Source organism: Zootoca vivipara, chromosome 3 (assembly GCF_965207765.1).
Source record: "Zootoca vivipara chromosome 3, rZooViv2.hap1.1, whole genome shotgun sequence".
Classification (NCBI taxonomy): domain Eukaryota; kingdom Metazoa; phylum Chordata; class Lepidosauria; order Squamata; family Lacertidae; genus Zootoca; species Zootoca vivipara.
The window spans coordinates 4,372,546-4,386,833 of record NC_142586.1 but is presented as its reverse complement, the minus strand read 5'-3'; the positions used below and the strand labels follow the sequence as shown (position 1 = coordinate 4,386,833).

At 42.6% G+C, this 14,288-nt stretch overlaps 1 protein-coding gene across 4 annotated transcripts in view; it reads left to right on the top strand.

The window, feature by feature from the left end:
- Positions 1-14,288, top strand: part of EVA1A (eva-1 homolog A, regulator of programmed cell death) — a 57,653-nt gene that overhangs the window by 5,739 nt on the left and 37,626 nt on the right. For 3 of the 4 annotated variants that reach the window (XR_015948818.1, XM_035110345.3, XM_035110347.3), the window contains exon 2: positions 13,653-13,816. Coding sequence is in view for 3 of the 4 variants with exons in the window: in XM_035110345.3 (XP_034966236.1) it covers positions 13,750-13,816 (67 nt within the window). In the remaining variant the exon portion in view is untranslated. Of the gene's footprint in view, positions 1-13,459; positions 13,568-13,652; positions 13,817-14,288 lie in introns of those variants that run through there. The other variant, XM_088665517.1, reaches the window with a different exon arrangement.

Here is a 14,288-nt window from a genome sequence, read left to right as displayed (position 1 = left end):
AGCATGACAAAGCCCCTTCTGGAGAACCAGAGCAGCGCACGGAAACACCGTTTACTTTCCCACTATAGCGGTTCCTATTTATCTACTTGCATTTTGATGTGCTTTCGAACTGCTAGGTTGGCAGGAGCTGGGACCAAGCAACGGGAGCTCACCCCGTCGCAGGGATTTGAACCGCCGACCTTCTGATCAGCAAGCCCTAGGCTCAGTGGTTTAGCCCACAGTGCCACCTGGGTTGACAGGAGCAGGGACCAAACAACGGGAGCTCACCCCATCGTGAGGATTCGAACCGCCGACCTTCTGATCGGCAAGCCCTAGGCTCTGTGGTTTAGACCACAGCGCCACCCGTGTCCCTCACTTATTAATACTTAGCAGCTAATTGAGATTTTCTTGCTTGTTTGTTTATTGCATTCATATCTCAATTTTTCCCCAAGGAATTAAATCAAAATAGAGGCTCAGGAGGGTCCCCTGCCCTTCCTAAGCCACTCCTAATGAAATATGCTGGAATGTTGTTTTCAACCCTGGAGACAGGGATGGGACATAGACATGGTTGCGGTTGTGTGTGCTGTCCAGAGATGAGTATCCAGCCCAGGAGATGGTCAGAAACAAGTCCAGAGCATCTCTTAATGTAAGATATTGGATATGCATGTAAGGAACATGTAAGGTTTAGGGTGGGCAGTGCCCTACCTGCCCCAATGGACCAGTCTCTAGGGACTTGGCATCATAATGACACCTGGTGTTTGGGTGCTTTGAAGTCCCAAAGTTGGGACTTCACAGCATCATGTAGGACTTGCAAAGAGCCCTTTAAAGCATTTGAGGTGCTGCCCATCAGCTGGTAAGTGGTAAAGCCAAAGCCTGCTTTCCATCTGCATCAGCTCCCCAAGTTTATGGACAGCTCCAGCTGTGTAGCTCCTGCTGCCCCTTGCCAATGCACAACCGAGAGCACACTTGAAGGCTCTCAGTTCTTGTCTCTACCTCCACCACACCTGATGGGCAGGTAGGCATGGCTTGGGGGAAATGGCCTTGCAGGTCAAATTTGCAAGACCCTGGCATGTGTCCTGTGGTGCAGTGGCTTCCCACCCCCGCCTTAAAAGGTGGGGACCACACTGACCCTAGTCAGTAGTATAGCACACCTTAATACATGTTGCAGCCTATATCTTCTTCACTCTATAAGAGCTCAGGCTAAGGGAGGCTTGTAGTGCTCTCCAGGCCTCCCCTCCTCCTCTGATCCAGCAGATGAGCTGAGGAAGGGAGAGCCCTCCTCCCACTCTCCTTTAGTGTTCAGGGATTGGGTCTTCTCTTTTTAGAAAAGGTGGTGGCAGAAGGTACGTGTGTGTGTGTGTGTGTGTGTGTGTGTGTGTGTGTGTGTGTGCAGCCTTCTCTAAAGCCAGTTCTGAAGGCATTAGCGATCCTGGCTGCTTTGTTCAGGCCAGCCACCACCACTTCCCAGGTGGCTTGGCTTTCCTGTGGACAGGTTGTCCCAAGAAATGCAGGTAGCATCACTTGCTGCCTCTGAAAAGAGACTTGCGTGTCCTCAGCTGCCGTTGCTGCAGAACCTCTGGGCTTTCTAGCAGCTGCAGAACTGACCTTTACAGAAGTTTTAAGGGGGGGAATGACTGGGAGTGGGGCTTGTGCATCACCTCACATTATTGTAAGCAAAGTTGTACCCCCCACTCAAAAGCCCACCTGGGGAACGTAGCTCCCTTTGCTATCTTTGGGATGGATTTTGCTCTCCCACCGAAAAATGACCAATATTCCACTGTGAGGACTTTCAGATCAGCCCTGCCTACTTTCTCTTGCAGATGTGTGTCACCTCAATGTCCTTCTGTCCCTCTCTGCGTCCTCCAGCAAGCTTGCCCTTCTCCCTCGTGCCACGGGGCTTTCTCTCTAGCCCAGCTGAACTGGATGGGAAAAGCAGGGAGTCTGTGAGCTCTGGAGTTCCCTTGAGCTAGAGAGGGAGCAGTTTGGGGCTGAAAGGTTGAAGGCTAAGTTGCAAGGAGGTGGACTTTAGACTAAGACAGGCCAACAGAATCTGACTGTTTTCATTCTGGAAGGGGATGGCAAAAAGGAATTGCCTTGAAAAGTGGGGAAGAAATTCAGCAATATTTTGTGTGAAGTACGAAGTGTGAAGGGTCTTTCTGCTGAGTGGTCCAGGGTGGTGAAAGTTTTACACTGGTCTTCAGAACAAGACCAAACTGCACATTGTCAAATGCACAGCACACTGTTGCACCTTCAATTATTATAAAATTCCTTGCCGATGAGGGGCTCCCTTTTGATCTAAGTTTGTGGGGAGGGGGGATTTCTCTCTACCTCCCTCTAAGAAAAATTCTCCTCTCCCATCCTCATTACATATCATAGGCATCCGGCCCGGGCAAGGTGTGTGTGTGTGTGTGTGTGTGTGTGTGTGTTTTCATCCCAACTGCAGCAGTGGGCAAGAAGAAATAAACCTCCCCTCCTTGCATGCTTTGAGCAAGACCAATTGGGAACCCCATATCTATAGCAAATTTTAGAAAGGACACCTAAAAGAGGACAGCACAATTTACTCCAGCTCCTCCTCCTCTATAGCACAAGGAGTAACAATCTTCTTGACTTTAGACAGCCTCATTTCTTGGACCAGATCCTGATGAATGTTGTGTCTTTCTCCTCAGCCAACCGATTATCTGGTTCGAGTGACGTCCCCCTTATTGCTTCATCAGCCCAATGCAATCTGAGAAGGGCTCAATGAAGAAACCTGCTTCGTTGGTCTTTGTATGACTATACCCTGCTTGTTCTGTAACAGCCCACACCCTGCTTACCTAAGAATAAGTGCCATTGAATTCAAGAGTGCTAGAAAAATGCAACCTGTGCAAAAGTAGTAGTACAACTCATGCAACACGTTGGCGAAAAATATTCACACAATTATTGCCAAAATGATATACATTGTTTATCGATCTTATGAGACAAAGGCAAAACCTAACACAATGCCACAGAAACTTACAAACTACCCAAACTAAAATGAACTTGTAACATCTGGTTTCACTAGGTTTTTCCAAGTGCTTGGCTCAGTTTTTTGTTTTCTTTGTATCTTTAGGTAGGTTCATGAGGATTCCAACAAAATACCATAAATGTAGCTGAATATTAGACATTTGTTGAATAATTAGTGTAGAAATCCATGTTTGACTGTCTCTCTGCTCCTGTTGACAGAAGATAACTACATGGTGATTGATAACAGTCTGACTGTTAATCACTTTATCTCCAAAGGGTGATCTGGAAGTTGTCCTCAAATGCTTTGAGGCAAGGCTGTTTTTCTGCTGTCTGCACCTGGAGGCTTGGAAAGGAGTTAGTAGGAGCTGGCAAGCTGGGGAGTTGTCATTGTTATGAAAAATGTACCCCAAAATGCGTTGCCTTTTAAGAAGGACAGACGCGGGTCGGAAGCTCCAAAATTTGCACTAAGTTCAGCTCCGCCAGGAAAATGACAGAGACCACACGATGCTGTCAGGAAAAACAAACAGATCCCTTTATTGCAAAAATGTAGAACTACAGCTGTAGGGTCCCTGCCTCTGGAAAAAGGAAGGACCCCGGAAAATGGTAAAGTCCCCTTATATACCCTCCTGTCCCTGCATGGAAATCTCTGGACTGGGAGGGAGGGGGAGACAAGGGCGACGGGTGGGGGATCGGATTAGCTGGGTGCGGAGATGACTTTTCCTTTCAGATGGAGAGATGTCAATCACTCTTCTCCTGTTGCTGATGGTGCTCCCTGTTGTTTGGCAGGAAGGGCAATCAGTCGAGATGGGTGCAGAGGTGGGGCAGTTCCTGGCAATTTCCGTGGGGTGGAAGTCCGCCCGGCAGGTGTTTTCCTCCAGGCCATGGAAGGGTGGGCTACGTTGAGGATGGCAATTTATTTGAATAAAGTTGTTCCAGCTAATCCCTCTATTGTCCGTGTGTCCTTGAATGGGTATAGGGTGGTAGTAGGGCAAGGTTCAGGTGGGTTGGGATCATACAGGGTTCATACAGAAAATATACCTGGAAAACATACCTAATACAGGGATTTCTAATTAAAAGGTAGCAGTCCTGACATATACAGTTCTAAGATATAAAACAGCAATTCCAATACAGAGAGATACTAGCAATTCTAATACAGAGGCAGCGGATAGAGATTTCATGGTAAGAGAACATATAATAGGCAGTATTATTAACTTGAGTAGAAAAGTGTCACTTTGGATTTGGGCGGTTTCCCCCCCCCTTCTTCTGGAAACATTGTTTTGTTCTGGGCAGAGGGGAGGTGGAGAGGGGAAATGTGTGAGTTTATGCTAACTGTTGTGCATATGCAGATCCTTAAGCCTTCCTTCAGGCAGGGTCACGTCCTAGCGGGAGGGGTGGGGAGACAGGGAAGATGGCATTGAACAGGATTCTGGGTATTGCAGCTGTCAAATTCTGTCACCCCTCTCTGTTCATTAATAGTGGTGTCCTGCAACCCCCCCCCCCAATATGATTTTATAACATCATCATGCCCAAAAGAAAGTCAGACTGCATCATGGGTGGAGAGGTAGATGCTGTAGCTGCCAGCCGTCACCTTGCCCACCAGGGATCAGCATAAACCCAGAAACGGGAAGTAAACTGAAAGGGCACCTATAGGGAAGACTCAAAAAATGGGTCAGTGTGGCAACAGGCGCATCCTCTGTGGTTCATTTTTAGGGAAAAGGCATTATAGAAAAATATTTGATCATTGTGTACATGCCTCCCACGTGGGGTGGGAATGGAAAATAAGCAAAGGTGCCAGCTAGGAGTTTTTTGCTCAAAGTGTGATACAATCTGGCATTGTTGGCAGACGGAAGGCAGGATTCAACATGTCAATAGTCTGCAATGCATGAGGAGTGTTTAGGGCATGCTGGGTTCTGAAAGGAAAGAACAGGGAACAAGTTTCTTAAACTTACAGTTTGTTCAGAGAACCTTTCAGTTAAGTGTTTTGTTTTGACAAGTAACAACCTTGCTGGTAGGATGTTGGAGCTGTTGAATGTGTCTGTTTATAAATTACTAGGCTTAACAGGTTTATGGACCTATTGTTTCACCTATTCTCAGCAATCTCAGCCAGCCTTCCTGCCGAGTAGGCATAGCCTGGGTGCCAGAGGGATCAGTAGCTGTCTAGCTGCTTGTGTCCTTGAGCCTCTGTGCCTTGTGGAGGGCTTTTCTGAACCAGCCCATGCCTCTGTGGGTGAAGTCAGAGTTTCTCAAACTTCTGAACTCCTTCTGAACTTCTGAACGTACCTTAATTTATAGAGACGCCAGTCTGTTGGGCAAACAAGTACACAGCAGTCCACTTCAGGCAGCTAGAGCCACAGGGACAGCCAATCTGACCCCCCCCCCAACAGATTGCTCATCACTCCCTCCACCAGCGCTGCCAGAGTGAAGAGAGTGCTGGCAAAATCTCACCAGAAGCCACAGCTGGCATAGATAAGAAATGCCTGCAAGCTGGGCAGCATCACCAAAGCATGCCAGCTGAAAAAGAGAGGGCGCTGGCATTGTCTTGACTCTCTTGATGCTGGCTGCTCAGGAGGAGGAGAGCCTCTTGTCTGGCCAGCAGAATTGGGACCCCTGGCATGGCCAGACAAGTGTTCATTCCCCTCCAGGCGTTTTGATGTCTAAGGCAGCCCTAATTCTTTCCCAGCTCCAGCAGCCTCTGGCTCAGCCAGCCCTAATTCTTTTCAGTTGAATGATCCCAACCTACAAAAAGGCTAAATAAGGGAAAACGCAACATGATTTATTGCTGAATGCAAAGCACACTTGCAGCAAAGTCTACAATCCCAAAACAGCCCCTACTTCTGAGGAGACATGTATAGGATTGGACTGCTGCTCTACTGTAATGGAACATATATTTTAACGGTTCAAGAAACTACAGTGTTCTAGTTAGATCTGTCACAAAGTGTTTCTGTCCTTGTCGTTGTGCTCAGGAATTGTTTGCCAATGCTAGCAGCAGTTACGCACGCATGAATGCGCCACTGGAAGAATCCTACCATGCGCATGGAAACAATCCGCTTGTCTCTAACGGCACAGATTTGCTTCTCTGCCCAGCAGGATTTCTAGGCAGGTGCCTTTCCTTTGAGGAGAGGAAGAGTTGTTTTCCTCACATGGTTCCATGTGGTTGTGGTTGTTGTCTTAAAATTCAATTGCTAACATTTCCTTTTCTTAGGGTAAACCCGCTACTGTACTTAATAATTTAAACCTCAATCAATGCTAGTTGTGCAGAGGCTTTTACTGTGAAAGTGGCCCAGCCCTTGCCAGGACTGTCTACCAGGTTGGCAGCTGTAAGGGCTTTCCTTAGAGAGGATTCCAGAACCTTGATAGTGAAAGAAAAATCTCTGGACCCGTCTGTTTTGAGCACCCAGCATCCTTTCTGGGATGTGTGCAAGCGGGGTTGTGGCACAGTTCGAAGAGGTTTTGGGTGGAACGGATGATCAATATTGCTTCCAGTCTAGCCTTCAGCATCACTGTGGCACGGATAGCACCTTGGCCGCTCTACTGGGTGATCTGGGCCAAGATATGCACCAGGAGAGTGTGAAGCAAGGAGGGCTCAGAAGGGCATCATGGCAAATGGCACTGAAAGGGAGCGAAAGCAGGCAGGGAAACCACCGCAGTTCAGATTACGTATGTGCTTGTGGTCAGAACTGGATTTACTTAGTGGAAATGCAAGTGGCATTTGTTGACATTAGAACTAGGTGATATAGCGTCAAAAACCGGCTTGAATTTTACTTCATGATAACTGTTTCATAATATTTGACCTGGCAATATATCGCGAATCACAACATTTGTGAGGGCTCGGTGATATCTGGTTTTCAACATTGCGATATATCACCAGCAAAACATTGCAATATATCATGATGTCTGAAATAAGGATGGAATTATGCAGAGGCAAGCAGGATAACATCCTGGCAACTGCTACTACTTAAGGGTAAATAACGATAAATGATGATGAATAAATGATGATATTCTCAATCACTGCACGGTCCCCTTCATCAGCATGCAGGCCAAAAAGCATCCAAACAGGGCTTTGGGTTGAGAGGAATGAGTCTTTGCCTCCAAATGTATGCGAGTGACTGAGACCAACCTTGAAGGGCTGTTGTCAAAAGACGTAACTGCAGTGCTGGTGGGGGGGGGGGGAGGGAACAAATAACCATAGTAGAGGAGCGGAGGGAAAGCCAAGGCAAGGGGGGGGGGAGAATTCTTTGCCTGTCTGACCCAGACTGGCCTTGCAGGCTGTGAGCAGGTCTCCTTCCAGAAGCAGAAAACGGGGAGAGGCTTCCTTTGCTCTGTGTCCAAGAGCTACAGCCCAGGGACGAGGGGATGTGCTTTCTGGAGAATGCATGTGGTTCTGAGAAATGTGGCACAGAATTACTGGAAGCTCCTCCGCGAGGTTCAGCTTTGGCTCCAAGCACTGCCTACGGTGCTGTTAGCAGGCCTGGGACATATTCTGCCATGTAGTTGCAGACAGGGAGAAGGGCCAGGAGGGCAGTGTGATCTTGTGGCTGACAGCCCTGGCTTCCAATCAGGGAAGGACTTTGCCAAGGAGTTCTCTGACCACATGGCTGGGGGAGGGCTCTCCCAGAGCTGTGCATTGGCTTTTTTCTGTGATGACAAAATAAATCTGTCAGTCACTATGGATCTTTCCCCACCCTGGTGTTTTCTTTCTATGGTAAGGTTACAGACACTGGTGTCGCTTTCAGCAGATACTTGCCTGTGAGTTTTTATTTTTAATGTCCAAATCGCTGAGGCATCATTTTTTTTTAAATAAAATACCTTTATTTATTTTTTCCCAATATACAACAGACAAAACAGGTTCAATAAAAATCAAGAAAATAAAATACATCTATAACATTGTGTTACATGTGTCTTATTTGTAAATTACCCCCCTCCCTCCCCTCTGAGCCCTCCCTCCCATCCCCGGCGACTTCTCAGCCGTTCTTGAGTTTTTCCCTTTTGATTCCGTGTATAATCTCTGCATACTGTTTTCCAAATTCATCTTCATATTGTTTATTTGTACCATACCTAAATGGTATTATAAGAGTCTTTAATTAATGATTGGTTAATAATTAATTAGTTACAGAACTTTTAAATATCTGATATGAGGATTGGTTTTTCTATTGTATCTTTTATGTAATTAAAGAATGGCTTCCAATTATTATTTGAATTTTCTGATTTAATCCCCTTGATTCGTTCATATTCTGCTGCCAACTTATAATAGTTATATAATTTTTGTTGCCATTCTTCTTTTTCCGGGACCTTTGCCGATTTCCAATTTTTCGCGATCAATATTCTTGCAGCCTCTGTAGCATAGCTTATGCAACATCTATCTTGTATCTTGATGTCATCTGGTATCATACCCAGCAAAAACATTTCCGGTAGTTTCTTGAATGAATATTTCAGAATTTTCTTTAATTCCCTATATATCATTTCCCAGAACACCTTGATTTTATCACATCTCCACCACATATGTATGTGGGTACCAACTTCTTTATTGCATTTCCAACATGTGTTGTTCGTATCTGGGTATATTTTCGCCAATCTGGCCGGTGTTAAATGCCATCTATTCTGCATTTTTAATAGATTTTCCTTTAAATCATAATTAGGTGTGTATTTTGAATCAATTTTCCATAATTTTTCCCATTTTTGCATTGTGATCGATTTACCCAAATCTTGACTCCATTTAATCAGGGAGTCCTTAGTTAATTCTTCCTCTGTTTTCCATTTTAGTATTATTTGATAAAGATTTTTCATATATTTATCTTTTTTTGCCAATAGTATTTCATCTAATTTAGATATTTCTTTTTCGAAGCCAATTTTTTTATCTAATTGCCATCTTTGTTTATTTTGAAAATATTGTAGCCAGGTTTTTAAATATGGTTTTATTTCATTATATTCCTTTAATTTTAAATTTCCCTCTTTTTCTTCTAATAATATTTTATATGTTGGCCAGTTGTCTTCCATGTTGGTTCTTCGTACCGCCAAAATTTCAATTCTATATTTTGTCCAAATTGAATAAAGAGATCTTCTGATAATATTTAACATAAAGACATTTTTTCTTTCAATTTTCTCTCTCATTAGGTAATGATGCCATCCGAAACCAAGCCCTTGACCTTCCAGGTCTAATAGATCACTGTCTTTAAGTTCCATCCATTCTTTACACCATATTAAGGCTGCTGCATCGTGATATATTTCCAAATCAGGCAACCCATACCCTCCTCTTTCCCTATGATCAATCATAATTTTATATTTTATCCTTGGCTTCTTACCATTCCATATAAATTTTGTAATGTCTCTTTTCCACTCCTTAAAAATTTTACTTATTCCCAATAGTGGCAAATTTTGGAACAAATATATCATCCTGGAAACCACATTCATTTTTACTAAAGAATTTCTCCCCATTAATGACAAATTTAACTTACTCCATATCTCCAGATCTTTTTAAACTTTTTTTCCAAATCTCTATATAATTTTCTTGTATCAGGTCAATACCCTTGACTGTAGTCTGTATACCTAAATATTTTATTCTTTTTACAATTTTTAAGCCCGATTTTTCCTGAAGTTCTATTCTCTCATTTATTTCCAAATTTCTTACAAGCATTTTAGTCTTTTCATAATTTACTTTTAAGCCTGCTACCTGTCCATATTCTTTTATTCTATCGATTGCTCTGGGGATACAATGTATAGGGTTTTCCGTAGTTATTATTATATCATCCGCGAAAGCTTTAATTTTGTATTTTTTATTGCCAATTATAATTCCTTTAATTTCCTCGTCCTCCCTTATATTTTTTAATAATATTTCCAAAGTTATAATAAACAAGATGGGGGATAGAGGGCAACCTTGGCTGGTGCCTCTCGTTATCTTTATTTTATTTGTCAATCTTCCATTAATTACTATATTTGCTTTCTGGACTTTATAAATTGCTCTTATCGCATTTTCCATTTCCTCTCCTATTTTCATCTTCCCTAGTGTTTTCAGCATGAAGGGCCATGAGACCCTGTCAAAAGCCTTTTCTGCGTCTATGGAAAGTAGTGCTGCTTTTTTGTCCCTTCGGTTTTCCAGGCATTCCAGGATGTTTATTACATTTCTTATGTTGTCTCTTGCAAATCTTCCTTTAATAAGCCCTACTTGGTCTTTATGTATTGTATCCGTCAAAATTGTGCTCAATCTATTGGGCAATATTTTTGTGAAGATTTTATAATCACTATTTAATAGTGAAATCGGTCTGTAATTACCAGGGTTGTCAGTGTCAGTCTGAGGTTTGGGGATTAGAATAATTTGTGCTTCAGTCCATGATTTGGGGATAGATCCTTTCTTTAACAATAAATTCATTAACTCTTTCAGGGGGTCTAATATAATTTCTTGTACCTCTTTATAATATTCTAATGGTAATCCGTCAGGACCTGGTGCTTTTTCTTTTTTCATGGTTTTAATTACTTCGACTATTTCAAAGGTTGTGATTTCTTTATTTATTTGTGCAATTTTTTCTGGAGGTATTTGTGGTAATCTATATTTTTTAAAGAAATCATCTATTTCCTGCTCGGGGGTTTCTTCTTCTTGGTATAATTTTTCATAAAATTTCTGGAATACATCCATGATTTCTTCAGTTTTGGTGACATATTTCCCCTCTGATTTAATTCTACTTATTATTTTTTCACTCCTTCTCTTTTTTATTTGCCAAACCAATAATTTGCTGGGTTTGTTGGCCCACTGGAAATTTTTATATTTCCAAAATTGTATTTGATATTCTATTTCTTGATCTATTATTTTCTCAAATTCCAATCTTAATATTTTTAATTCCTGATCTATTTTTTTGGAATAATTTTTAAATAATATTTTTTCCTTTTTCCTAATTTCCTGTATTAACATTTCTTTCTTGGCCTCTTTAGCTTTCCTCCAATTGGCATTTTGTTGTATAAAATACCCACGCATTACTGCTTTTCCTGCGTCCCATACAGTCCGCAGGTCCACTTCCCCATTGTTATTCCACATAAAATATTCTTTTAAATGTTTTTTTGCTTCCTGGATTATTTGGGAGTTATTTAGAAGGAAGGTGTTTAATCTCCATCTTTTTTCTGTCGGTTCCTCTTTTAATGTTAAAACCATTGGATTATGGTCCGACAAGGTCTGGGGTCCTATTTCTATCTTCTGGATTTTGGTTAATAATTATTTTGAAATCCAAATGGCGTCAATTCTGCTTGCCGTGTGATGGCGTGCAGATATGTGTGTGTATTCTTTTGCTACAGGATTTTTATGTCTCCATGCATCTGTTAAGTCTACATTATCCATTATTTGCATAAATTTTTTTGGGAGTGTTATTATCTTTTTCCCTTTGCCACCTTCATCTCTCTTTTTATCCAGTTCCGGATCAATAATTCCGTTGAAATCTCCCATCACTATCAACTTTTCTCCTGTATATTTTATTAATTGCTTTTCTAAATTTTGCAAAAACGCTTTTTTACTTCCATTCGGGGCATATACTCCCACCCATATCCAGTCTTGTCCTTCATACGTTGTTTTAACCATTATTATTCTACCTTCCTTATCGGTCCAGATCAATTCGGGATTCCATTTTTGTTTAATATAAATTACCACTCCTCTCTTTTTTCTCTCGTCAGCCGCAATGAATTCTTTCCCCAATTTTTCATTTTTCAATACCCTCGAATGTTTTTTATTTATATGGGTTTCCTGCAGGCAGATCGCATCCCAGTTTTGTTTTCTCAATAAGTGTCCCACTCTATTTCTTTTCTTCTTGTTATTCAAGCCGTTAACGTTCCAAGATATTATTCTAAAATTCATATTTATTAGACAATTCTACAAAAGCTTTAATACTAATCTAGTCAAATTTCTCTAAAAAGATGGATAAAGAAAAGAAAAGAAAATAGAATACCGAGAAGAATGGAGAATGTGGGAAAGGGGGGGGGAGGGGGAAACGGAGAAGGAGGAAAGGGGAAGAGGGAAGAGAAAGAAGAGAAAAAAATATATCAGAAAAAACAAATACCTACACTAAGCAGAATCGAGGGGTTCATAGGGTTTGCTGTCATTTTCTTAAGCAGTGATTTACATTGATTTTAATTGTTAAATTTCATAATTAATTTACAAATTTACAAGGGTTGCAGTCTTTGTTGTTGTGTTTTTTTTTTTCAGTCGCTCACTTTGATTTATTCTTTCATTTCTCCTTCTTCTTCTTCTTCTGCTGCTGATGTTTCTTCGTCTTCTATTTGTTCTCCTTCTTGTTCCTCTCCGCTAATGTCGTCGTCGTTTTCTTCTTCTGACTTGGGAGCTCGATCTCTGTTCCCTTTCACTTTATCGCCACCCAGTTCTTGTGAATAGGTTCTGAAGAATCTATCTGCTGCTTCTGGATTGTCGAATCTCCTCCATCTACCTTTGAAGGAGAATGCCATCCCTTGCGGGTATTCCCATTTGAAGAAGACTTTTTTAGATTTTAGAGCTTTGGCCAGGAATTGATATTTTTTCCTTTTGTGAATCAGCCTCGGTGGAATCTCCTTTAGTATGATTACTTCAGTCCCATCCATAACTAAATATCAATTCCTGGCCAAAGCTCTAAAATCTAAAAAAAAAATCGCTGAGGCATCATTAAGTGTGCTTTGGGGTTCCCACTCTGGTTTGGGGTGCTTCATACGGATCGTGCTTTGTCTGAGAATAGCCCAGAATCCCTTTAAATCAACCAGTTTGGGATTCACAATCTTCTGCACCTCTAGCGCCAGTTGTTTGTAATCAATTATTTGTCATCTTTCTGTGAGAAATTGGACCAAAGGATAACACGTGGTTGATTCCTTGAGCGCACGTACGTAGCTATTGAAACAAGGGCATTTTGACAAACAACCTTATAAGGCTCTCTGTCTTACATATATGGACCCTGTCCGCCCCTCTTTTGGGGGATAGGCGACCAGCCTGGTTGTCTAACATGTTTTATAATGATCGTGGTTTCCCCAGGTGACTGGGCTGTCACCAAACCAATCAAGATGTGGTAGGTTATCAGTAGTGATCTGAGTAGATCAGAAAGGTTGGCTTTCAGGATCAAAGACTTAACCACCTTCAAACAAAACAAAACAAAACAAAACAAAACAAAAGGTATGTCCACTGCACTCTTCTTCTGTGCTCAAGGGGAGGCATTAAGAATGCTAGCTCCTCCAGGAAGCCATGCTGGGAGTTACAGATTCTCCCTCGGATTAATAGGGGCTGGAGGGAAAGGGAACTGCTAGGTTCCGCAACACGTACTCTCAATGAATGGAGAACCCGATATCTCAAACTATAGAATTGCCATTGCAATTGCAAAAAGAGTGCCACTTGCCCTCTCTAATATTTCTAAAGCAGCACTGAATTATTACCAGTTTGAGGGAACTCGGCTCTCATGACCATATCTTTTGATTTGAAAAGAGGAAGGAAAGAAAAAACGGGCCTCTGTTTATGTATGTGCTGTACTAAATCATTCAGGTGTGTTTCCCGAGGGATTGAAAGTGAACGAACCAGCTACCAAGCACAGACACTGACTAAAGGCAAACAGCAGACTTCATCCCAAAGCATTTCACAGCACGGATTCAGTTCCTAAATGTGGGTGTCTAAAGGCAGAAGGAAGACTTTGCTTGAACCTAGGAGCAGGCGTGATTCACCCCATTTGCTTTGCATTCCCAAACAGAAAAGAAGAAAGGGAGGCATGCTGCCTTTTGCCCACTAAACACCCAGACCGTCCTCCTTCCTGTCAATGAGGCACCAAGGAAGTATTCAGCCAGACGATGGAGCCTGTGGGGACCGAGATGGCTTTGCTCAGCAACGTCCTGGCAGCCTATTCCTTTGTCACAGGTAGGGCCCCCCTCTGGCCACTACTTCTGTTTACTCGGGGGTCAGCTTTCTTTTTCATCAGGGGGCTGGTCTACTTTTCCTCAGACCTTGTGGGGGGCCGGACTATATTTTGAAAAATATAAATACCCTGCAAGCTGTCATGCAACTGCCTCCGGACCTGGAGGCGTCTCCCACAGCGCACTGGTGGCAAGGCAAGGATTGGCTGTAGGAACTCTGAAGCTGTGCCAGCGTTGCCGCCTGCCCAGGGCCGTTCATGGCTTCGGAAGCTCCTGCAGCCGACCCAAAGCTACACCAGGCATCCTTAGCGTGTGGGGACTGAGCAAGCAGGCGGCAGGATCCGCGGGCCTTAGTTTGCCAACCCCTGTGTTTAATGGATGTTTCATGAGGCTGTAGCAGGGTATCTGAAGATCACATTTCAAGGCTGGATGAATTATTTATTATTATTATTATTATTATTATTATTATTATAGCC